The 24,152-nt window shown below is 54.4% G+C and overlaps 2 protein-coding genes across 28 annotated transcripts in view; one reads left to right on the forward strand and one right to left on the reverse strand.

Moving 5' to 3' along the window:
* DAAM2 (dishevelled associated activator of morphogenesis 2) overlaps positions 1-8,606 on the forward strand; it is a 116,795-nt gene extending 108,189 nt beyond the window's left edge. For all 4 annotated transcript variants that reach the window (XM_024121786.3, XM_055080204.1, XM_055080206.1 and 1 more), the window contains exons 20-25: positions 4,148-4,316; positions 4,493-4,600; positions 5,535-5,595; positions 6,799-6,930; positions 7,988-8,158; positions 8,376-8,606. In XM_024121786.3, the coding sequence (XP_023977554.1) occupies positions 4,148-4,316; positions 4,493-4,600; positions 5,535-5,595; positions 6,799-6,930; positions 7,988-8,158; positions 8,376-8,597 (863 nt within the window). In that variant the 3' untranslated portion in view covers positions 8,598-8,606. The remainder of the gene's footprint in view (positions 1-4,147; positions 4,317-4,492; positions 4,601-5,534; positions 5,596-6,798; positions 6,931-7,987; positions 8,159-8,375) is intronic.
* The window catches only part of MOCS1 (molybdenum cofactor synthesis 1), a 38,868-nt gene continuing 22,884 nt past the window's right edge, over positions 8,169-24,152 (reverse strand). Inside the window, exons 4-17 of one of the 24 annotated variants that reach the window (XM_055080207.1) lie at positions 22,214-22,378; positions 19,923-19,984; positions 19,520-19,631; positions 18,997-19,109; positions 18,384-18,494; positions 15,740-15,860; positions 15,377-15,470; positions 15,185-15,247; positions 13,200-13,288; positions 12,416-12,603; positions 10,562-10,629; positions 10,083-10,186; positions 9,843-9,908; positions 8,793-9,043 (exon numbers count right to left, since the gene is read on the reverse strand). In XM_055080207.1, coding sequence (XP_054936182.1) covers positions 8,793-9,043; positions 9,843-9,908; positions 10,083-10,186; positions 10,562-10,629; positions 12,416-12,603; positions 13,200-13,288; positions 15,185-15,247; positions 15,377-15,470; positions 15,740-15,860; positions 18,384-18,494; positions 18,997-19,109; positions 19,520-19,631; positions 19,923-19,984; positions 22,214-22,378 — 1,607 coding nt within the window. Of the gene's footprint in view, positions 8,194-8,792; positions 9,684-9,842; positions 9,909-10,056; positions 10,630-11,811; positions 12,007-12,402; positions 13,289-13,838; positions 13,954-15,184; positions 15,248-15,376; positions 15,471-15,739; positions 15,861-18,383; positions 18,495-18,996; positions 19,110-19,519; positions 19,632-19,922; positions 19,985-22,213; positions 22,379-24,152 lie in introns of those variants that run through there. The other 23 variants (XM_055080209.1, XM_055080208.1, XR_008615860.1 and 20 more) reach the window with 23 other exon arrangements.

Below are 24,152 nucleotides of genomic sequence, written 5' to 3' on the forward strand. Positions count from 1 at the left end.
ATGAGTTTTGTAGATGTATGCGCTTGTGTATATGTGCACACGTGCCGGCCATGCACCCCATTCCCTGTGCCTCAGCATGCAGGCTCTCCAAGGTGGGGAATCTGTTGACATCTGCCCCAGCCTGGAACAGAAATGCTGAAAAAATGATGATGACAGTAAGCACCTAGAACACTTCTTGGCACAGATTGTTCTGCTTGAGAGGTCCTAGGTGCAGAGAGGACCTCTGGACGTGTTATTTTAAGTGTGAGCTACTAAGAAAGGAACTTGGGCAACGGAATCCCCAGAGGAATCTGATTTGCTGAGGTGGGGAACCCCTCCCACCTTTTTCAGGTGAGGACTTTGTAATTAAACGAGAACCACATGCCAAGTACTGTGTGAAACCCTCCACGTGGATGGTCTCGTTTGGTCCTCGCCATGCAATGGGGGCCATCCTCTCATTTCTAAGATGAGGCTATGTCAGTGGCCCAAGGCTGTGTTACTGGTAGGTTCTGGAGCCAGGATAGGAACGCAGATGTCGTTCTTCAGAATCCATCCCTTCCCTCTTGTCCTGTAGTACTTCCCAGAGGGCATGTCCCTGGAACTGCCTGGGGATGGCAGAGGACAGAGGCACAGGGAGCCGGGGGGGCAAAGGCAGGTGGTCAGGAGGGTGGGCAGCCGTGAGGACCCCTGAGGGAAGAAGCAGGAGAGGCTGTGAGGCTCATCTGCGGTGAGAAGAGGATCAGCAGATTGGAATGAGAGAGCCAGTGTCCAGGATGCTGGGGGGCAGGCTGGGGGCAGAGCAGAGCATGGGCCCCCTCTGCTGGACACCAAGCTGCCTGCACTCCCTGGGAGGCCCAGGCCAGAGAATGGTCCTTCCTGGAGTTTGATGAGCTGCTTCAGGAGGATTCCCAGGGTTAAGGTGGAGTGTGGCAGGGTTAAAGGCAGACGTTTTCTGTAATCTGGACGGACACACACACACATGTACATGCACGCAACAAGGGGTCCGCAGGCTGTGTGATCATAGATAACTGGTCTGAGGGGGAAGGAAAGGGCTCAACGGTGACTCTGCAGGACTCTGCAGGGCTGAAGGCACCTCCTTCCCTGGCGATGGGTGAGTCCTTACTTTCACACAGCCTTCTTTGTCCTGCTGCTGACTGCCTTTGGGGCGTGAGGCGCAGATAAAGGGGTTCAGCCCAAGGCATGTGTTCAACTATTTGTGTATCTTGGCTCAGTGGAGCAAACGTGAGCAAATCGCCTGTCATTTGGATCTGTGGAACCAGAGCAGTTTAGCCACCAGGTAGATTTATTCTCAGATAATTTCCTGCTCCTAGGAGCTCACTCCTAAACTCTCCCTGAGAGGTCATCAGTGTGCGCTCAGGAAAGAGCTTCCCTTTAACATCGAGCTAAGCCGAGTGAGACGTGTTTGGGATGGCAAAGCCTGCTGAGGAAAGTAACAGCCGCTCTGCTGTCGCCATGGCTACTGTTCTAGAATGGTCTGGGGGTCTCTTCTGTCCCAGACTTGGGAGCAGGTGGCTGAAGTGGTATTTGAGAGAATCAGGTCAGTGGGCTTGACTGGGGGCAGCGAGGTGAGGGTCGTGCAGGGCTTGGGGGTCCATGCTCCTCCCTCCAGTTCTCCCAGGAAATATTCCTGGAAGAGCGACGATTTGGCCTATCCCAGCTGCTTGATGAGCTGTTGACCCCTGTCCCCAGCATCCCTCCATCCCCAGGCAGGGCCTCTGGGTCAGTGTGCCAAAAGCCAATTCATCTAATCTGACAAATTTACCAGTTCTTCTATGAATATATTCATGAACATATTCTTGAATATATTCTTCTTATGAATATGTTCATTGCTGAATATACCAAATTTACCGATGCTCATTATGAACACATGCGCTGAGTATAAGTCGAGATGAATATGGCTTCACATGTAAACATTCTTATGAATATATTCATGAATATATTATTATGACTATATCTAAAATGTCTGCGTTGCGTATGGGAGTTTTCCCATTTACACTGATTCCCTTTGAACTCTGGTCAGTTTCTGTTTTTGCAAACATTTTAGCATTTTTAGGATTCCTCTGCAGATTTTTCAAATAGCAGCATATCAACCTTAGAAAAACTATCCCAACCAATATGCCTTGCCGGAAACTCTGAAGTAGTTTACTTAAAAACAACAACAACAGCAACAAAACTCGTTATTGAAATATGCACATAGAAAAGTACACAAATCCTAAGAGTCCTAATTGATGAATCATCCAAAAGTGAATGCACCTGAGTGATCAGCACACAGGTCAAGAAATGGAACGTTTCCAGTCCCCAGAGCCCTTCTTCATGTCCCCGTCTCAAACATTACTTCCTCCAAATCCTCTGCAGTCTTGTCTATCTCGAACTTTCTATAAATGGAATAACATAGTGCAAATAATTTTATGCTGGTCTTTTGTTCAGCATTATGTTGTAAGTTATCCCTGTTATTACAGGGAGCAGTGGGTTATTTATTTTCAGTGCTGCGTTTTATTCCATTGTATGAATATACCCTAATTTACTTAACCAATCTAGATGGAATTTTTTAAAAACACAAACTAGAAACCACTCAATTATTCATCAAGAGTATTGCCACTGTTAGGTCACAGAATAGACAGATGTTTGAGTTTAGAAGCCACTGACCAACCTTACCTCTTACTCATTTTTTTACAGCTTTTTTTTTTTTTTTTTTTTTTTTTGCGGTACGCGGGCCTCTCACTGTTGTGGCGCATGTGGGATCTTCCCGGACCGGGGCACGAACCCGTGTCCCCTGCATCGGCAGGCGGACTCTCAACCACTGCGCCACCAGGGAAGCCCTACAGCTTTTTTTTTTTTTTACAGTACTTACTTTAACTGCTTTTGAAGAGTTTTGCAAACTTTTAGTCAAATGGTTTGCATTTAATCTTCATAGCAGCATCTTAAGGAATGTTCAATTTGGCAGAAGCCAAAGATCATAATACAGTGGTTTGATCTTCTCACCACATTTAATAATCCAAAATCATATTCTATAACTGGCAGCCAAATTTTCAGTGTAGGATTTGTATCCTAATTCTGCGGATCCACCATTAAATACAGAATAACTGAGGAAGGGCCAGAGTACCCACATCAGAATGAAACACTGAAGTTTGGGTTACCGTTAGCCTTAGTTTGTATTTCCAAGAAAGGTATCATTTAAGGAATTGGAGGGAAATTTTTAAATGCCTAAAGGTTGGAAAATTCTTTTAAATGGTATTCAATAGGCTGTCTAGTAATCTATTTAATCAAATCTAAGACACCATCAACTGCAAAGCACACCATTATCTTATAAAACAAAAATATGAAAATACTGCAATTGATGATGTTATAATTGACAGGGATTTTTTTCTTTCCAAAAAAATCAACAAAATTCATCACTTCAAAAGAGGCAGAAACAGTCCTATAGTATGTAAAATGCTGAAATTAAAATTTTTAATCACTAGGTTTAGAAAAGTGAAAGTATTATATATATATATTTTTAAAATAAATTTATTTATTTATTTTTGGCTGCGTGGGTCTTTGTTGCTGTGTGCGGGCTTCCTCTAGTTGCGGCGAGCGAGGGCTTCTCACTTCAGTGGCTTCTCTTGTTGTGGAACATAGGCTCTAGGCACATAGGCTCCAGTAGTTGTGGCACACAGGCTCAGTAGGTGTGGCTCGCGGGCTCTAGAGCGCAGGCTCAGTCGTTGCGGTGCATGGGCTTAGTTGCTCTGCGGCATGTGGGATCTTCCCGGACCAGGGCTCAAACCCGTGTCCCCTGTATTGGCAGGCAGATTCTTAACCACTGTGCCACCAGGGAAGCCCAAAGTATTATATTCTTGCATATATCCACAGAAAGAATATGTTAAGAGTCCTTAAATATATGCAAGGAAAGATGATACATTCTCCAACATAGTCTTAGGAAGAGGTGGCACATTTTAAGAAAGCGTTATTTGGTGAATTGGCTTTTGGCGAGTTTGCTTCCCCTGGAGGCGGTTAGATGTGGAGAAGATCGTCTGCTGGGCTGTGGGCATAGCCTCTGCCCCTCTGACGCTGACACTTAACGGCGCCTTTTCTGGACTTTGTGGTGGCATCATCCTAGGGTTCAAGGGCCTGGTGTATGTGGGGCTCTCACCTGTCCCTCCTCCCCCAGCCATCCTGCTGGCCTCCCGGGAGCTGATCCGCAGCAAGCGTCTAGCGCAGATGCTAGAGGTCGTCCTGGCCATTGGTAACTTCATGAACAAAGGGCAGCGTGGGAGCGCCTACGGGTTCCGGGTGGCCAGCCTCAACAAGATTGCCGACACCAAGTCCAGCATCGACAGGTGGGACCTGCCGGCTTCTGGAGCCTCCGTCTCACCCCACCCTGGCCTCTCCCCTCCTCCCCGTTACCCTCCCAAAATATGCCACAACTTCCCCCTAACACCTCACCCTAGTTTCCACCGGACCCTCGTTCCCAATTCCCTTGGCCCCGTACCCCTGACCTGACTTTCACCCACAGAAACATCTCTCTGCTCCATTATCTGATCATGATCCTGGAGAAGCATTTCCCTGACATCCTGAACATGCCCTCTGAGCTGCAGCACCTTCCAGAAGCCGCCAAAGTCAAGTAAGGGGTCCTCTTGAGGCTTCCTTCTCCCTGTGATCCTGCACTCTCTCATCTAAACTTCCTCCTTCGGGGCTATCCTGATCTGGCTCAGAATGAACAGCATCTCAGGGTTTGCTCTGGGAGAACCCAACAAAAGACACTCTTTGCCCTCAAATCCTCATTTCAGAGATTCTCTCAGGAAACAAAGTGGGGAGTGGGGAATTGCGACAGGGATGGGGAGAATGCCGGCAATGGGGTTGTTATTAAGCCGCTTACCACTGCAGGCAATCAGAGCTTAATCCTGCCTGCAGAGTGTGGGAGACAGTGTAGGACACTCACTCCATTATCCCCACAAGGGGTAAGATGGGCATCGTCTACCATCTCCTGTCACTCACTGGCTGGGGGCGGGCAGTAATGCTCTGGCCCACAGAAAAAGTGCTCAGTGGTTGGAAGTCAGGGCTGTCCACTACAACGGATGGTCCAAGGAGATGGCGGGGGTGGGGTGGCGGGCTCCAGGGGCATCTGCTACAGGCGAGAAGTCAGACCTGAACGTATATAGGCTGACAGAAGCATCTCCAATAGAAGCAGAAACGCAGAGGTAAATAGCTAATACACATCAAAGGCATACTGCATGCAAGATACCATGTTAAGAGCTTATGAGCATTACCTGATGGTAATAAAAATAAATCCATGCCAGAGGCCATGTGTTGGAAACCTTCCACTATGCAGCATGACATTTCCCATCTGGAAGGATCTATAGGACATAAGTTTCACCCGTTATTTTACAGAAGCACAGACAGAGCACAGAGGGGAGGTGATCTGCCAGGGCAACATGTTAATAGCCAAAGCAGGGCTGGAACCCGGGTGCACTGACTCCCAAAGCCATTGGGGTTTGCTCTGCCCTGTACTAACCCCAGCTCCTCTCCCTCCCTCTGTGTCCCCCCGCTCCCCATAGCCTGGCAGAGCTGGAGAAGGAGGTGGGCAACCTCAGGAGGGGCCTCAGAGCAGTCGAGGTGGTGAGTACATCATCTATGCCTGCCTGTGTTTGCTGCCTGTCACTGGGCCAGAGGGTGGACTCCCCTGCCCCCCCGCAGATGCAGACCCTGTCTGATGCATCTCTGTGACCCAAAGCTCCTGGCTGGGGTGACAGAACAGCTGGCACAGCAGGTACAGCCTGTAGCATAGAGTGAGTGCTCAGGAAAGGATAACTGAATTACCCAAGGCTTAAATTTAGACTCCTGAAGAGGGGACATCCATCTGAGACTGTAGCCTATCACTGTACAGTGGATGAGACTGTAGCCTATCACTGTACAGTGGAGTGGAGTGAATGAGAAATCTGCCACATGTTTAAGATTGATTCAAATCAATGGGACAGAGAATCTGCATGCCTTGGAAGCTGACTTAGGGCAGGTGACACCTAGTGTGACACTGGGGACCACTGTCCCCAGAAGTTCTTTCCTTATGTCTCTTCACCTCCTCCCTGGGCCAGTAGAGGACCCAGGGGCGATACTTTTTTTTTTTGCTGGAGACCCAGATCTCTACTATTCCTGATCTAAGGGCTTCTCAGAGGATACTGTCTCTAGCCCAGTGTGGAGGTGGCCCACTCCTTTGTTCCCATCTAGGAACTAGAGAGCCTTCTCATCTTCCCTGGGCGTATGTGGGGAGGCGGCTAAGGGGATAATGGGCTTAGAGAAAGAAGTATGAGAAGGAGCCTTTTGTTGCCATTATGGCGGTGGGGGGATGGGGCAGGGGGCTGCTTTCTAATTTATAGCCCTTTAAAGTGCTACCCAAAATGTGGTCCGTGGTCCATGGACCAGCAGCATCGCATCTACTGGGAGATCTGGAAATGCATCTCACACTTTAATCGACACACAGATCACCCAAGGGTCTTGTTAAAATGCAGATTCTAATTCTGAGTGGGCCCTGAGAGCCTGTTTCTTAAAATTTCACACTGCTGGTCCCAGGCCACGCTTTGGGTAGCAGGATCTAGAGAAAGAAATATGGCAGCGGGGGCGAGGGAAGGACAGAGGCAGTGGGGACTGGTTGATACCTCACAATCTTTGCCACCCTAAGAATTTGAGACTCAGGGTGTTCCCTCTTCCAAAGGAAGGCTCAGTGTCCTGCGATTGGCAAGGAAGGGTGTAGGATGTGGTGAGTCCCAGCATTCCTGACTCTTGCCCTGGCACTGGTCTGACCAGCACTTGGCTCTCCCTCCTCAGGAGCTGGAATATCAGAAACGCCAAGTGTGGGATCCGAATGACAGGTTTGTCCCGGTCATGAGCGACTTCATCACGGTCTCCAGCTTCAGCTTCTCAGAGCTGGAGGACCAGCTCAATGAAGCCAGGGCCAAGGTAAGGGCGCCCCAAGCCCCCAGGCTGACCCCACCCCCACCCCTCTCTGTCTTCACGGGTCCTACCACAGGTGGCCCAGAAGGGACACACCCAGAGGCACAGAGCTTTGAGGAGAAACAGTTTCCTCACTCCTACAAGAAAAGCGACAGCAACGCTGTTGCAAAGTTCACAGTCCATTGACCAGATGTCAGGTGCCCCATTAAGTGTTTTCCATCCTCTGTCTCACCACCTACCTTCTGGGTTTGTTGAAAGGCTATTATCCCATTCCACAGGTACGTGCACTGAGATCCACAGACGTTAAGTAACTTGCCCAGGGTTGTCCAGCTGTGACAGACATAGCTGGGTTAGAAGCCTGACTCCGGAGCCTAGCTTTGCTCTCGGTTGCTCTGCCTCTTCCTGCTTCGCACTCTGACACGCCTCTGGACCCCAACTGTGGGAGTCTTATTGAGATGTGGGTCCTCATTCAGGAGGTCGGGGGTGGAGCCTGAGATTCAGCCTTTCTAACCAGCTCCCAGGAAACACCCATGCCGCTGGTCCAGGGAGCACACTTAGAGTAGTGAGGGCTTTCTTAGAGGGTTTTCAGTAGGTTGAATTAGAGATGGTAGCTCTCAGTAATAGTGCCAGGCATGTAGCTAGCACTCTGCATCACTAACTCATTTAACACCCCCCCCAACACTATAAAGTAGGTCCTATTATTATCCCCATTTTACAGATGAAGAAACTGAGGCACAGAGGGGTTAAATAACTAGCCCGATAACTAGATGATCTGACATCCTTTTGGTCCTGACCTTAGGTAGTGCTTCCCAAGGTCTGCAGCTCCTGGTCCTGTACCTACACACCCTAACAGACCCAGAGGTCACTCTGGGCAGCCTCTGTCAGCCAGCCTGGGTCTCCCACCTCCCCAGGTGTCAGCCTTGTCCTTACCCTGATGACAGTCGGCGGGGGGGGGGGCTCCCCTCTCTAGCCCTGCCCCCCAAGCCCCCCCCCACCTGGATGAGCTCTGCTCTGGCTGGAACTCGACTGCTCACCAGGCTCGGGGGTGACTCTCCACCAACAGTTCTCCAAGGCCCTGATGCACTTTGGGGAGCAGGACAGCAAGATGCAGCCGGATGAATTCTTCGGCATCTTTGACACCTTCCTGCAGGCCTTCTCGGAGGCCCGGCAGGACCTGGAGGCCATGCGGAGAAGGAAGGAGGAGGAGGAGCGGCGGGCGCGCATGGAGGCCATGGTGAGGGTGCTGCTGGGGCCGGGGCCTGGGCACGGCTGAGGGAGTGGAGAGCGCAGTGTGGGGCGGGAGGCTCAGGGTGCCCTAGCCAGGAGGAAGGTGGGGCCAGCTGAGGACCCAGCCCAGGCGTCCACCCGCGAAGGAGGGCAGGTGTCTGTGACCTGGACCGTGGTGGAGGTGCTGGGCCGCGGCCTCTCACCCGCCCTCCTCGCCCCTCCAGCTGAAGGACCAGCGGGAGCGGGAGCGGTGGCAGCGCCAGCGGAAGGTGCACGCGGGCAGCGCGCTGGAGGAGGGCGGCGAGTTTGATGACCTGGTGTCAGCCCTGCGCTCGGGCGAAGTTTTCGACAAGGACCTGTGCAAACTCAAACGCAGCCGCAAGCGATCAGGGAGCCAGGCCCTGGAAGCCACCCGGGAGCGGGCCATAAACAGGCTAAATTATTGACCTGGGGACTGGCTGCAGTGGGAGGCCGGGAGACAGGGATGGGCCCAGGGCGGCGGAGTGGAGGAGGCCGTGCTAGTGATACTTACACAATTCGGTGCTGGATTTGGAGCCCTGGGCTGGGTCCTGGGGGCGGGGCTGCGTGGCAGGACCTGGTGTCTCCCCACCTGAAGGGGCTCCCCTCATCTCCTCTTCCCATTATTCTTTCTGCACCCTGGCCCCAGGGGTCACTCTCTGAGGCGGACTTGGACATCCCTGGCCAGCCCTGGCTGAAGGGGCCCTGCTCCCTAAAAATGTTTGTTGGCACAGAGGTGTTCCATATCTAGCCTGGAGAGAGGTCCACGGACCTTGTCCAGCTTTCACGTGCCGTGGGAGTAACGGGCGGGAGCATCCAGGCTCCCCTCTCTCAAGAGTAGGCTTAATGGAACGTTGATCTGGGGCGAAGTTTCCTATTGAAAGGAAGAGGCATGACATATGCTAGCTAGATGTGTTCCAGGAAAAAAAAAAAAAAAGATGCTAGGAGGATATGATGCAGGGACCAAGTCATGAGGACAGGGTGACAGTGCCTACATCATGAGCCCTCTGGCCCCTCTCTTGCATGTCTGAAGTCTCTCTCCCTTCCCTCGTGCCATCTCCATCCTATACTAATCCAGAATCCCGGAAAACTCACCTTTGGGATCCTACGACTAGGGCTCACTATTAGGTACTTGATGGATCTGGTAAGGGAAGGGGTTCAAGAAAGAAGACCCCATTCATCACCACACCTCGTACGCTGGGCACAGGGACCCTGGAATGAAACGCTCCTTCCCCACCCCCACCCTGTACAACCTGACCGAGACAGTGACCTCACACGTTGGCTAGGGCTTCCAGAGGGCAGCACCTGAATGGCCAGCTCCACCCAGAGCGCCTAGGTTACCACTGAACATTACTCGGACCCCGTACTCCTCTGACATCTGCACAGTGACCGCCTGCTCTGTCCAGCCTGCAGGGGACACTTCCAACTGCGTTCGTCCGGCTGAGGTTGGCCCTGGGGCATCGGTTCCGAGGGCTCCAAGGGCAAGAGTTGCCCTCTGCAGTTACATGCCACCTCTAAGGGAGTAAGGGGACCTCCTCAGGGGCATTCAGACGGGTTGTGGGGGGTGCCCAGAGCAGGCAGGGGTGGAAAGCTGAGGGGGTCCCACCCCCCCCAGCTCTGGGACCCGATTTGGTTCAGCCGACTTTCATTCTGGTTCTCCTGTCCGTTCTCACCTTCATTCTGTCTACCAGGAGCTGTCCTTGTGGGGCAGGATGATGGCTGGTATCTACACAAATTTTCTAAAAGGACAGAGGTGAGCTGAACTCCATCAGGGCTCATTTTTAATACATTTCCAACCCGCCAGAGTTAACCCCTCATCCTATCTGTGAGACCTGCCTGACCCTCCCTGCAACCCCACATCAACAGGCTCCCTGCCCTTCTGTCCTCCTGCCCTTCCCTTTTATGTTTCTCACCTTCTGACCTCCTCCTCCAGCTCAGGGTTATTGCCAGCGGACAGACTGGTGGGCTGGGCCCACTCTTCAGCTGCCTATCTTTTCTGGGGGTGGGACCATAGTAGCTGCAGGGGAAGAAACACAGGGTTGCCGAGCCCAACATGTGTGTTGGTTCAAGGGGGGAGGGATCGAGCAAGTGCAAGCCTGGTCGGGACCGGTGTGAGGCAGCCATCCTGGAGTCCAGGTGAGGGTCAGGTGAAGGCTTACCAGGAAGAGTGGCCGCAGAGCTGTGTGATACCCACAAGCCCCCGCTGGAAGAAGCCGGCGTTGGGACACTGAGAAGGTTGTGGTGGGACCTCGCAGGGTCCTCCTCCCCAAGACTGGCCGGGCCGAGGTCCACCTCACCCACTGGGACCCGGAATAGGGAGGGCTCCACGTCTAGTCAACAGGCCTGCCCAAACCCCGGCATTCCCACCCACCGTGGAAGGCTGGATACGCACCAGGGAAGAAGGAATACGGAAGACGTTCGAGACACGTTGGATCCACAGAAAAGCACAGTTCGGTTTAACTGTTTACAGAGGACACGTATATTGATTGTTCCAGGGCTCAGGCTTCTCACCTCTAAAGAGTTTGCTTTCTCTATTTATTATTTTTCTAGATCTGGCCGGTGGCTCTGACAGACACCAGACGCCACTGTAGCCAGATCACCAACAGTGCCTTGGACCACAGACCATCACGGCTGACTCAGCAAGAAGTGCTGGTGCCTTGGAGACAGCCGAGTTGGTCCTTGATGTGCTAAACGTTGACGCCTGTTGTATTTGTTCCTTGGTCGTTCCCAGGTGCCCTTCCTGCCACCTTTGGGTTAATTTCTCCAGCTAATTTTGTGTACAACGTAAAATTCAGTTAACCCGATGCAACCTGTCCCCTTCTCAGCAGCAACATCCGCTCCCCCTCCCCTGTGAGGGAAGGGAGGCGTGTTTAGGGCGGCGGGAGGAGAAAATTCTCCGGGCGGATGGGGAAGGGTCTGGTCCAGGCTCTTCCCCACCCCCATCCCCTTGCCACCCACTGGGGGAGCCGTGACCATCCCCGCCCCCCACCTCTACCACCTCCACGCCAAGGCTGTTCTCACCAGCTGTTTCAGATGACAAATGCGGCTAATGTACAAAATCTGCAGCGTCCTTTTCGCCTGTACCTTTTTTATAAGAATATATTGTAATACTAAAAAATATTAAATCCGTGCCACCCCTTCCTAGCCTGCCTTGAAACTGTGCCTGCCTTCTTCCCACGCGGGGACGTGAGGCGTGCTGGGGAGCGGCATAGCCCGTGGTGTGTTGCAAGCAGATCCCACCAGCTCTGCGAGCCCCAACTGTTACATCCTCAGGAATTCCGCAAACCAGTTCACGTCCTACGGTAGCTTGAAATCGACCAAGGTGGGAGGACTCAGACCATGGAAATTGTCCTTTTTTTCTTTTCCAAGAGCCAGTTGTTGTTAAACATTTGCCAGCACGCCTGGGTGCAGGGCAGAGGAAAGGCAGGCGGGGGGCCGGGGGACTGAGGCTAGAACTAGAGACACCTACCCACAGTGAGAGAAGCCAGCAAGCGCGTCCAGCGTGTGGGGATGTGAAAACCAGGAGCCTCTAATTGCACCCCCCTGACCTCTACCAGCCGGCGACGGGATGAGCTTCGGACACCCCTACCTGACAGTGCTACTGGAGATGCTGCACCTATGGGCCTCTCACTCCACTCCTACCTTCTCCCACAGGGAAGGCGGGGGTGCACGGAGAACATGCCCCTTTGCTTTTCCAGCGTCTCTCCTGCTCCTCTTCCCCCAGGGGGCGTTGGGTTGAGGGGTGGGCCTGCCATCACAGTGGCTCGGTGCCCTCGGCACAGACACAGTCCTCATTCTTGCATCCCCAAAATGGGCATCGTGGCTTTATTTTGTGCACTGTGTGGGTGAAGGCAAGCTCCATCCATCGCTCCTCCTCGCCTGGTGTGTCCCAGGACGAAGGGGTGCAGGTGGAAAGGCCGTGCACGGGGCAGGTGTGGGAGGTGTGCTTGGTCAGGAGGCTCCTGCTTAGGAGCCCTTGGTTCCCTCCCGGGGAAGGAAGGAGAAGAGAAAACCCAAGAGAGAAGGGGAGGTTATGGGCTCGACTGTCGGACAGAGTCCACAAGTCACTCAATGTGATTTTGGGGCTATCTAGCCTTGCTCGCTATTGGCCAGCCCCCTCCCACGACCTTAGTTAGGGTCCAGGAAGGCTGACGGGCCTGCTGGTTTCCTCTCGGAAGAAAGGAAACCCCGCAGGTCAGTGTAGGTCATCGAGCAGTAGAGGGGTGGGCTGACCTGGGGTTCCTACCGGTTGAAGGTAACTGGTGACGGGGTGAAAGGAACTTGACGTCTTTCCCTCGGCTGAAATCGCATCCCATCTCTTGACCTCGCTGGGCCAGGGGTGAGAGGGGGCGGGACCTCTACGTCCGATGGAAGTCCCCCCGCTGACCCCCGGTCTTGCTGACGAGCTTGATCTCCGCCAACACGATGTCCCTGCTGACGGCCTTGCACATGTCATACAGGGCGAGGGCGGCCACGGCAGCGGAGGTCAGGGCCTCCATCTCCACCCCAGTGGGGCCCCGAGCCCGGCAAGACGCCCGGACCACCACGGCGTGGCGTGTGCCGTCCAGCTCCAGCTGCACCTGGACGTGGCTCAGGGCCACGTGGTGGCACAGGGGGATCAGCTGGCTGGTCAGCTTGGCCGCCTGGACGCCTGCCAGCTGGGCCACCACCAGGGCGTCTCCCTTCTTTAGCTGGTTCTCCTGGACGAGCTTGTAGGCCACAGGCCCCAGGAGGACCACGGCTGAGGCCACGGCCACCCGCCATGTGTCTGGCTTCCCACCCACGTCTACCATAGCCGCCTGTCCTTCCCTGTCCACGTGGGTCAGTTGGTCTGAGGTGGGCAGAGGTCCTGAGCGGGTGGCAGGAGCCCGGGGCTCTGGGCTAAGGCACTTTGGGTTGGCATCTGAGTCGAGGTGGGAACCGTAATGTCTCTGAGGGAGGCCAGACCGCAGCCACCGCTGGGCGAGGAGAGGGATCTGGGGGAGCCAGCCCCCTTTCCACAAAGTCACCGTCTGGCTGGAGAAACTCACTCTGTGTCTCAGACCCGGAACATGGAGGGAGTCCCTGAAGGAGATGCTTGGAATGGCTGGTGGGGAATCTTGGCACATCAAAAATAACTCTGGAAGGAAGCAGGAAAGAGAAGAAAGACTCAGTCCAAAAGGTAGGTCTTTTTCCCACCTCCCTCCCCAAGCCTCTCCCCACCACACCCCGAGTTCTCCCTTTCACACTGGGGAAAGCGGAATGAGGGGCGAGGAGAGAGAGAAAAGAGACGATACACAGAGAGGGGCCCCCAGAATAAAAGCGTGCAGCCCCCCTCACCAGGAGGTACACAGGGCAAGGGTCCCGCAGGCTCTGCCTACCCTGCAGTGGGGTCTGTGGGTGCTCCCGCCTGGGCTCCCCTCCTCACAACTTTCCTGTTGCCCAAGTTCTCTTAAGAAACATCTAAGGTCTGAAGACTGAAGCCTCGATCAGATGACTGCTCTGTCCCTTCATGTTCTTAAAATGATAGCGAGGCCTCAGCCTGAATTACCAATTAGTTACTCTCATCTTCACATTTTCCGGGAAGGGCTAACAGAAATCATGTAGTTTATAGACAACCTCCTAAGGTAAATATTTAATCTATTTAAACAACATTTCAAGCAGATCAGAAGCTTACACAAAGCAAGAGGCTGATTCGAATGGTCCCAGGGGCCTCGGGGACCCTGTAGGCTCTTGTTACTCAAAGGGTGGTCCAGGGACCGGCAGCACCATCTGAGGACTGTTAAGAGATGCAGCCCAGACCTCCTGAATCCGAATCGGAAATAACAAGATCCCTAAGGGATTCACAGGCATGTCAAAGAGGCCCTGTTCTAGGCAACTCTTGGTTTTACAGAGATCAGACCACTTTGGTTACTCTATATCCTTGAGAGAATTATTATTCCTTCTGAAGCAATTAGGCCTCCCAACTTCCAGCTTTCCATCATGCTCTGGCCCCCCTACCTTGTCAGTGTCAGAGGTACAATTATCAAGGCATCCCCCACTCCTTGCCATCAAGGCGTGTCAGCATGGGTCAAGGCCCAACACAAGAGGATGAGCATGGTGGAGGTGACGGCAGAAGAGAGGTGATACCGTTTTCTTCCCGGTGGCATGCTGTGGTGAGCCGCCCTTCCTTCCCTGGGTGGCTGGTGTGGTCCCTGGGCTGTCTCTGGCCCACTCCAGCCCACATGCCTCAGGGCTCGCTCTGCTCCAAGTGCTGGAGAAAAGAATCCCTTCCCCTGGTTGTTCTCACTGCTTTCTCTTGCTTAGGGCACAATTCAGGGGCCCAGATCTGGCTGTGGCCAAGGGGGCGAGGCCTCCCCTGCTCTAGCCTGGGCATGCGCCAGAGGGATAACAGCATCCCCAAAGCTCCGCATGGACCAGCTAGTTCCCCAAGGTTACAGACCACATATGGCTCAATAAAAAGGTGTTTCTGTTTGAAGCGTCCTATGCACATAAGAGACGCCCCGGGCACATCAGTTCCTGGGAGTTAAGGAATTAGGCAGTGGAGATCCTGGCTGTGTCCTCCCTAGAAAGCTGAGTAGCACTCTTAGCTTGCTGCCTAAACACTGCCCACACAGAAGCATAACAACACAAGGACCAACGGGCACTAATGGTCCGCACACGCGTGTGAACTGACCCATAGAACAGAAGGGAAGGGACGCCTGTGACTGTATCCAAGCTGGGAGATTCTAAAGCCGAGGACAAGATCTCTGTCTTACCCAGAAGCTCCATTTTCAGGGGACAACTAACATAGCGATCATAAACCTGGAGGACCCCCCCGACCCGATTTCTGGTGAGACAGAACGATGATTTCTGTGGCATGTGCAGTAAGAGGGAACCAGGGAAGGGAAGAAAAGCTGCAGTAAAGGCTTGGAGGGGTAGGAAAAGGTGAAGGATGAGAACCTCAGGAGGAGGTGCAGGATCAGGGTGGGGGGCACCTACAGCAGGGGCCCCGCCCCACGGGATCCCCCCGTGACAAGGGTGAGCAGTTACGTACTGATGGGTCACCCACCGATGAGGATCATGGGCCGGTTCTTCATCTGGGAAATACTGAACATGCCTGGGGCGAGGGAAGGATGGGGAGGGAGAGGAGAGCAGGGAAGCGGGGAGAGAAAGAAGGCGGGGAAAAGAGTTCACTGAAACGAACGATGGACACAGTGGTACGACAGCCCCGTGGACACGCACTCACCTACCGCACCCCGACAAAAAACCCCCGCCGTACGCTGCAAGGTCGCCCATGATGGAGCCCGTAACAGTTTGTGGATGCCAGGACCCTGCCCTCCCTGTCAGGGATGAGAGAGGGGCAATGACACCCCTCTTTCTCCATCACCCAATGAAACAGCCCGAGAGAATGTGGGGTCCCCCATCCTGTGCAGGCTCTGCTCTGCCAACTTCCCCTGGGAAGGAGAAGCATCACCGTACCCCAAGTCTAGAGGTCCAGCAGGAGTGATGGAGAGCACAGACCACACTGAGTGCCACTGGCTCACTACAGACCTCCCTCCTGCTGACAATGGCCCACTCCCCACCCAGCCTGGCCTCCCCACCCCCTTACCTGCATGCTGCCGCTTCTTCCTGCCCACGGCAGCCCCAACGATGCTCAGCAGCTCCTCCTCAGAGGCCCCCGCCCGCAGGTGATCCCGTAGAGATACCTCTGAGCTCCCAAAGAGGCAGACCTGGAGAGGTCACATTGCAGGTGAGGCCAACATGCCCTCCTCATCCTGAGCCTTGGCCCCCATCCTTGGAGCCCCCCTGGGCTGGGCATGAGGGCCTCCCGTGGCTGGTCATACTCAAAGCAGGTCTTCCCTGAAATGAGGGGCCGAAGGAGCTAGATGGAGGAGTCGGAGGGGCTGGAAGGGCAGGAGGCGAAAGCAGACACCCCAAGGCCTGCATCTGACTTCCGGTCATGTTTCCTTCGGCGCGTGGCGTGTACTTGAAAAAAAACAAATAACTGCCAACACATATAGCACATCAAAATCTAGATCCACGGGCTTCCCTGGTGGCGCAGTGGTTGAGAGTCCGCCTGCCGATGCAGGGGACACGGGTTCGTGCCCCGATCCGGGAGGATCCCACATGCCGCGGAGCGGCTGGGCCCGTGAGCCATGGCCGCTGAGCCTGCGCGTCCGGAGCCTGTGCTCCGCAACGGGAGAGGCCACAGCAGTGAGAGGCCCGCGTACCGCAAAAAAAAAAAAAAAAAAAAAAAAATCTAGATCCACACCTTCTCCTGAGACATTCCATGGAGAGGCCTCTTCATTGCCATGAGAACGGACCCCAGTCAGTGGGAGCTGAGTCCCAGCAGCCCCTCCAGATCTGGCATGTACATCCCTTTCCCCTCCATCCTCTTCAGTCCCTTTGCTCCTGGACCCTGCCCGCCTGCCCCTGCTCTGGTTGGTGGCCCCTGGCTGGGGGCTGAACAGCAGAGGGCTGGTGGAGATGGCATCCTGAGGTCATTCAAACTTGACCCAATGCTCCCCTGATTCTGGGAGAGGCTGGGAGCTCTGGGGGGCTTGGGGTGGACGGGGCAGTCCCGGAAAGTGGGACACCTACTTCCTCCCATGAAGCCCCACAAAGCACCTACCAAGTGTCAGCTCTGTACGGGGTGCTGTGGGCACAGAAGCACGTTTGACAAGCGGAGACCATCAGAGAAGATATGAACGAGATCTAAGCGGAAGATACACCCACTTCCCCGTGCTGGTCAGTCCCCTTTGCTCGCTCCCCACCAGCCCCCAGGTTCCACTCTCTGCCCTTCTCTGCAACCAGAGCCCCCCCTCCTGCTGGCTTCCGCCTGGGTTTGGCTGATGGGAGGTCAGAGGGTGAGAGCAGAGAAAGGCCGGGCACTTCTCGGCAGTGGTGCTTCCGTCCACAATCACAGCCCCAGCCAGGCGGCCACTCCAGCTCTCCTGGGAGCCCAGTGACGCCAGCTCCTCCCCTGCCCCTTCCTCCCAGGGGTGGGACAGCAGTTTGCTGCTGCTCATCCAGTGCCCTTACAGGCCCCCTTAAGCCTGCGCTGTAAACAGCCTCTTCCTCACATTCTCCTTAGAATCCTCCCTCCACTTCCTGCAGGGGGGTGGAGGGAACTGACTGACACGGTTACCACCGACTGTCCACTCAGTCCTGTGCCTCCAGCCCAGAAAACCCCCTCGCTTTATAACAACCTGCCGCACCGTTCCTCTCGGGCGTTCAGCCTGACGGTCCTAACCCACCCACCTGCACCCTCGCCCCCCAATCCCAAGCAGGTCCCAGAGCTGACCAGACAGCCGGGGGCCTCTCTCTCCACCCACACCTGCAGCTCCAAGTTCTTTCACTCTTCCTTCCCACCTTCACCTTAACTCTCACAGATCTGGAACATCACGAAGAGGCCATCTAACTGTCTATTTCCAAATTCAACCTGGGAGTTACTCTTCCTAAAACATGAATCGGGGATCCTGCCTCCCCATCTTGTATTAAAACTCTGCCCAGTGTCCTCCTGTCAAAAGGACACACTCTGCACCTTGCATGGGGTCACTCAAGCCCTCCACGAGGTGGCCTCCCCATAGCTGACTTTAATCTGCCCTGGCCAAATCAGGATGAACGCATCCATCCTCCCCCCCCCCCAGTCCCCGCCCCCGCCAGCCCAGTCTCCATGGCTCACTGAGGTCCCTGTGCGCTCCTTCCAGGTTCACCACCAGAGGCCTGTCCGGCCCCTCATTTGATGAAGAATCCTGTGCTGCCACCCATTAGCTCTTTGTTTGGTCTCACAGGGAGTCTCTGTGGCCTCACAGAAGATGGGCATGTCCACGCCTCCCTTCCAGCCGCCGTCCCCAGGGCTGAACGCACAGCATGTGCTGATGAGATATCAGATATGAGTAACGGATGCTGGTTTCAGGAATGAACCCTGGCCTGGTGGGAGGGGCCAACCAGGGTGGAGGCTGGGGGCAAAGGGCACATCGATCTCCGCCCAGCCCTCCCACAGCACTGAGTCCTGGAAAGTGGCTCCTGATCAACCAGGGACCCAAGGAAGGAAGGAACCAGGGTGACGGTTCCATGGGAGCCACGAGTTCACCTTGATCCGCTGCTCCCACGATCCCCCCATATCTGACACTATTTCACCATCACCCCGTGTACCCTGCTAGCCTCACCTCCAATCAGGGGGCACGGGTAGAAAGACATAAACAGAGCACAGAGGGGACAGGGGTGCCCGTGGGGAAGGGGACACTCACCTTGAGGTTCCCGTCAGCTGTGATTCGCAAGCGGTTGCAGGTCCCACAGAAATGCTCAGACATGGACGTGATGAAGCTGACTCGGCCTCGGAAGCCAGGGATTTTAAAGGCCTGTGGGTGAGCAGTGGAGGGGAGGGGGATGGGCAGCTGAGTGCCAGCTCTCTCCCGGACATCAGAGCCCTTACCTCTCGGCCCTCTCCCCAGGAGCCCTGCAGAAAGCAGCCCCCAAGGCCCTCGGACAACAGAAGACTCCAGTATGAAGTGCACGAGCTCTCCGCTTGCACCTGGCCTGCCCAAAACAAAGGCTACTAAAGATGCAGGAACCTGAGGGCAGCACGGCCAGGGACAGCCACGTGGAAGAGCCAGACAAGCACCTGCTCCAACACTCAGTCCAGCGCATCCTACAACAAGTTCCTTAACCCCTGCCCCACGTCGGGCCTGCTTCTGCGTCAGTGAAGCAGGGAGGCTGCTGTGATGGCCCTGTAACACTTCCTGCTTAAAAGGCACTGTCCTGCATCACTGACTCCACCCCCAAAGCAGCCCCTGCCTGCTCTCCCGTCCTAGGGTGGAAGCACCACCTTTCTCCCGGCCCCACCCCTGCCCTCCCGCCAACCTTGGCTGTGCTGGATTCCTCCTCCGTCAGCTTCTCCAGCTCCGGCCACTGCTGCCTGAGGGTGTCCAGCATCTCCTTGTAGCTGACCATCTTCTTGAAGTTCCACTTGTTGCCTGTATTGGGGGTGGGAGCTACTGAGTCACATGCTGCGGGGACCCAGGGGCTTCAAGTTCACCCTCCCACAGCCCAGGAACCAGTTCTCCGCCGCCGGGCCAGGAGGGCACAAGGTGCCTGAAATGGGTGGATGGAATCACAGCCACGCCCACTCTGAGAAGCCTTCGACCCCCATCGCAGCCCCGGTGCCTGCCCAGGCCCCTCCCCACCATCCCTGGAGAAATTCCTACACACACAGCGGTATCGGGGTCAGCAGCACCCACAGGGGCAGCCAGGCCTTGTCTGCCCTACTCAGCCTTTCCCAGGGTTCTTGACAGCCCCCCGCCGTGCTCTCAGCGGGGCTCTGGTCCAGCTCTGCCGACAGGCCCGGCCTCCCCTTGCCCCACCCACCCCGCCCTGCGGCACTGACCGTCAAAGGGCATGTACTCTATGAAGCGCACGTCCAGGGGAAGGCCCTCGGTCAAGGCCACGAAGTCCAGGAGTTCGTCCTCATTCAGGCCTCGCATCACCACACAGTTCACCTGGTCCAGGGAGAAGGGGACCACAAGGGCTATCTCGACTGCGTTCTTTTCCAGGGATGACCCTTGTCGGGGATCTGACACCTGCCTAGGCTCTCCACCCAGGGTCCCGTTCCTTGTGTCCCTCCCCCAGTTCTCCAGGGGTTGGAAGATTCCATGGGTCACTGGTTTTCCCCCCTCCCTTGTGGGGAGTGGGGGGCAGGGCTGGATGGAGCGGGCCAGGGAGTGGTGAGGGCTACACCGCAGGTGCACTGGCCAGGGCTGGGGCCTGTCTTGGGGCCAGGAAGTCCTCACCTTCACAGGACTGTAGCCCAGCTCAATGGCCTTGTGGATGCCCTCCATGACCTTGCGGAAGCCTGTGGGGAGGGAGAGGAACAGGGTCCAGGCACTGCCTTCCTCTCCCCCACGTCCTCACACCCATAGAAAGCGCCAGAGCCACAAGGAACCTCAGAGGCCGCCGAGTCTGGGGGCCAGATAGTAAATATTTCAGGCTCTGGAGGCCAAGAGGCAAAACTGAGGATATTATGTAGATATACATCATAAAGATTTCATTGACTAAATTCAGAATAGGGTAATAATGGAGCATAATATTTGTAACAGCACTCTGGAATAGAACGAAAGAGTGGAATTCTTTTTGCAGGGATAATATGTTGCTTAATTGGGATTCATGGTTAATGTTCCCTATCATTAGATTCATTGCAAATGTTATCTGCAAAATCCATTCTTGGCTCGAAGGCTGTAAGAAAAACAAACTGGGCGGGGGGGCTGGAGTTGGCTGGTGGGCTGCAGTGTGTGGAGCCTGATCCAGGTGAACCCTCTCACAGTCCAGACGAGGCAACCGAGGTCCAGAAACAGGCAGTGCTCAGCTGGGGGTCTCGCACAGAAGGCAGGTTCCCCAACTCCCTCCCGGAGGCTGCTCCGTTCACCCGCTCTTCATATTCTCACCGAGCACCTACCGAGCGTAGGTGCTGGGCCAGGGCTGGTGAGCGATTTCCGTGCACGTGGCTCTCTCCTATCTCTGTGATTAGTGCAGTAAATGTGATCCCAGGCTGGCTTCTCCTCCCCACCCCAGCTTACTCATGTATCCAAACATGTGAGCGCCTCCGGCATACCGGCCGCTCCCCCACCCCTAGCCAGCCTCCACGGTTTCCTTGCAGCATTTTCAGCGTAAGACAGCAGGAAGAGATGGCAAAGGAAAGACTGTACAGCTTTTATACAGAATGCCGTTAGGATAATCTAGAAGTTCCCTCTTCTGTCAAGCCCTCTCCCTCCAAAAGGAGGCAGGGGATACAGGGATATGAATGGGAAGGCAGATCTGGCGTCAGGATCTCCTGTCTCCGATCCTCATTCCAGGAAGGAGTCAAGGAGGCAGGGGGCATGGGGAAGTGGGGCGGGGGGCTCTGTGGGTAAAGCTCACGGTTATACCTTCCACTTTCCCACCTCAGAGCCCCTGCGGTTCTCGACTGACATTCCTCCTCAGAGTAAGCTCCCTTGATCTGAACACCCCGTTCCTCAAGGGCCAGCATGAATGCCTCCTCCTTGAAGCCCTCCCAGTCTCCCCCTGCTGGGAGAGAGAGCCCTAGAGAGAAAGAGTTCTCTCTTCTTCTCTGAAGTGCTTGAACTGACACCACAAGACAAGCAAAGGTGGTTCCGTGGCATCACATCTTTCGGCCCCTCGTAGCCTGTAAGGCAGGACAGTGTGCTGTGCGTCTGTCCCCTCCACAGTGCCTGGAGCAGCCCTTTAGAGGGCAAAGACACTCCCCGCCCCAGCACTTCCTTAGCACACTGCCAGGTATAAACAGGAAGTCACACGCTGGGGGAGGGGGAAAGAGGAGGTGGGCCTGAGAGCTGGAGGCTGTTTCCAGAGAAGCAAAGGGAGAGCTGGGTCTCCCCGGCATCTCTCTGATCCTCCAGAAAGGTCTCAGTAGTGCACCACCCTCCCCAAATCGAAGGGCATCTGAGCCTGTGCAGAACCTCCCATCCCAACCTGGGGCCCACGGATGGTGGGCGCTGGCCTAGTGAGACCCGGGGCTAGGGCCCCTCCACTCTCCACTGCCAGCCTCTCTGATGGAGCCTGGCAGGAGGAGGCTGTGGGTGTGCTTACTGCAGGGGGTGAAGGAAGAGGCGTACAGCAGGATGGGCTCAGGGAGCATCCTTAGGTGCTGGGGGACCCTCAGCTGGCAGTGCTGGCCCTGTCCCTGGAACCCCAGGGCAGCTGCTTTCACCCCAGGCTGCCCCACATTTCCTCAGAGCTCACTATAGGGTAACCAACTTGTCTCAGTTTGTCAGGGACTGTCTTGGTTTTAAAACGGAATGTCCTGTGTTCTTGAAACCCTCTCAAACTGGGGGCAGGGTAGGGGGAGGCTGGTCACCACAGCTCATTAGCATCCGATCCCAAAATGTCCCCAAGAGTGTGGCTACAGAGATGAGGGACCTTTAGCAAGACTGAGGGGTGAGGTGTAAATGCCTAGGCTTAGCTATAGCCCAGACACCAAGAGGGAGACCAGGCCCCTTGCACCAGCCACAGCTCCCCAGCTACAAGGGCCTGGGAGGGTCACCATCCACCATGAACCCCATCTGATCACCTTTCCTGCGGACGATGAACTCAAACTTGGCTGGTACCAGCGTGTCCAGGCTGATGTTGATGGTACTGAGACCAGCTTTCTGAAGCTGAGGCAGCAGCCGAGCTAGGTTGATGCCGTTGGTGGTGATGCCAAGGGTCCTCAGCCCTTCCAGCTGGTGGAGCTGTGCTGCAGAGAGAACAGGAAGGGGTATTAGCCTTCTTGCTCTTGGTGAGGCCAGGAGAAGGGCTGGAAGGAGAAACTCTGAGCCAAATAAGATGGATGGAAAAGGGGCTCTCGGCGGACCTCTATTAACCAGGCTTAGCTTAATAAGAAATATAAGAATAAGAAATAACCAAAAGATCAAACACCGAGTGCTCACTTTGCTAGAGTGCAGATGGGATCAGATGGATCAAGGAGACCAGAGCCCAAAGTGCACACAGGAGACGGTTCTATACAAAGTGGGAGGGTAACTCGCTGCACCCAGCTTAGCAGTCACCTAGGCAAGAAGCAGGAGGGGCCCTGGGCCTGTCAAGGAGGTTGCCTGTCTGGGGAACTACATATGGATGAGCTGGGTACGTTGGTCTCCCTCCCATGCCTGTGAGCAGGAGGAAGGCAGCAGCTTTTACCCCAAGGCTACAATACTTAAGCGAGCTGAAGGGGGTGGGGGCAGCCCTGAGTAGCTGCAGATACTCAGGAGATGGGATCCCTGGAGTCCAGAAGAACTTCACTTCCCTTCTCCACAAACTCAGGGGCAACCAGCATAAACAGATATAGCACTGACAGCCAGGCCAACAGAAGCCTTGGACACTGAAATGAGTACACAGCTAAGAATCAGTAAAGATGGGCTTCTCTGGTGGTGCAGTGGTTAAGAATCTGCCTGCCAATTCAGGGGACACGGGTTCGAGCCCTGGTACGGGAAGATCCCACATGCCGCGGAGCAACTAAGCCCGTGCGCCACAACTACCGAGCCTGCGCTTTAGAGCCTGCGAGCCACAACTACTGAAGCCTGCACGCCTAGAGCCCATGTTCCACAACAACAGAAGCCACCGCAATAAGAAGCCTACGTACCGCAACGAAGAGTAGCCCCCGCTCACCACAAATGGAGAAAGCCCATGTGCAGCAACGAAGACCCAATGCAGCCAAAAATAAAAATAAAAAAATATATAAAAAAAGAATCAGGAAACATTTTAAAAGAATGCTGTGATACGGGGAGGGGGAAGGGTAAGCTGGGACGAGGTGAGAGAGTGGCATGGACTTATATATACTACCAAATGTAAAATAGATAGCTAGTGGGAAGCAACCGCATAGCACAGGGAGATCAGCTCAGTGCTTTGTGACCACTTAGAGGGGTGGGATAGGGAGGGTGGGAGGGAGACGCAAGAGGGAGGAGATTCAGGTTTTTGTAAGATGTTATAGAAAAACCCAAATGAACTTTTTGGCCAACCCAACAGAAGAGTGAAAGAGGAAGAAGAAAGGACAGAGATAACAGAAGATGACTCTTTCAAAAATCACAGATAAACACAGATGCAAAAATCCTCAACATAATATTATTAGGAAACCAAATTCAACAACACATTAAAAGGATCATATACCATGATCAAATGGGATCTATTCCAGGGATGCAAGGATGGCTCAACATCTACAAATCAATCAATGTAATACACCACATTAACAAATTGAAGAATAAAAATCATATGATCATCTCAATAGATCCAGAGAAAGCATTTTATAAAATTCAACGTCAGTTCATGATTAAAAACTCTCAACAAAGTGGGTATAGAAGGAATGATCCTCAGCATAATAAAGGCCATATATGACAAGCCCACAGCTAACATCTCACACAACAGTGAAAAGCCACATGCTTTTCCTCTAAGATCAGGAACAAGAGGATGGTCACTTGTGCCACTTTTATTCAACATAGTATTGGAAGTCCAAGCCACAGAAATTGGAAAAGAAAAAT

Source organism: Physeter macrocephalus, chromosome 18, assembly GCF_002837175.3.
Source record: "Physeter macrocephalus isolate SW-GA chromosome 18, ASM283717v5, whole genome shotgun sequence".
NCBI classification, from domain to species: Eukaryota; Metazoa; Chordata; class Mammalia; order Artiodactyla; family Physeteridae; genus Physeter; species Physeter macrocephalus.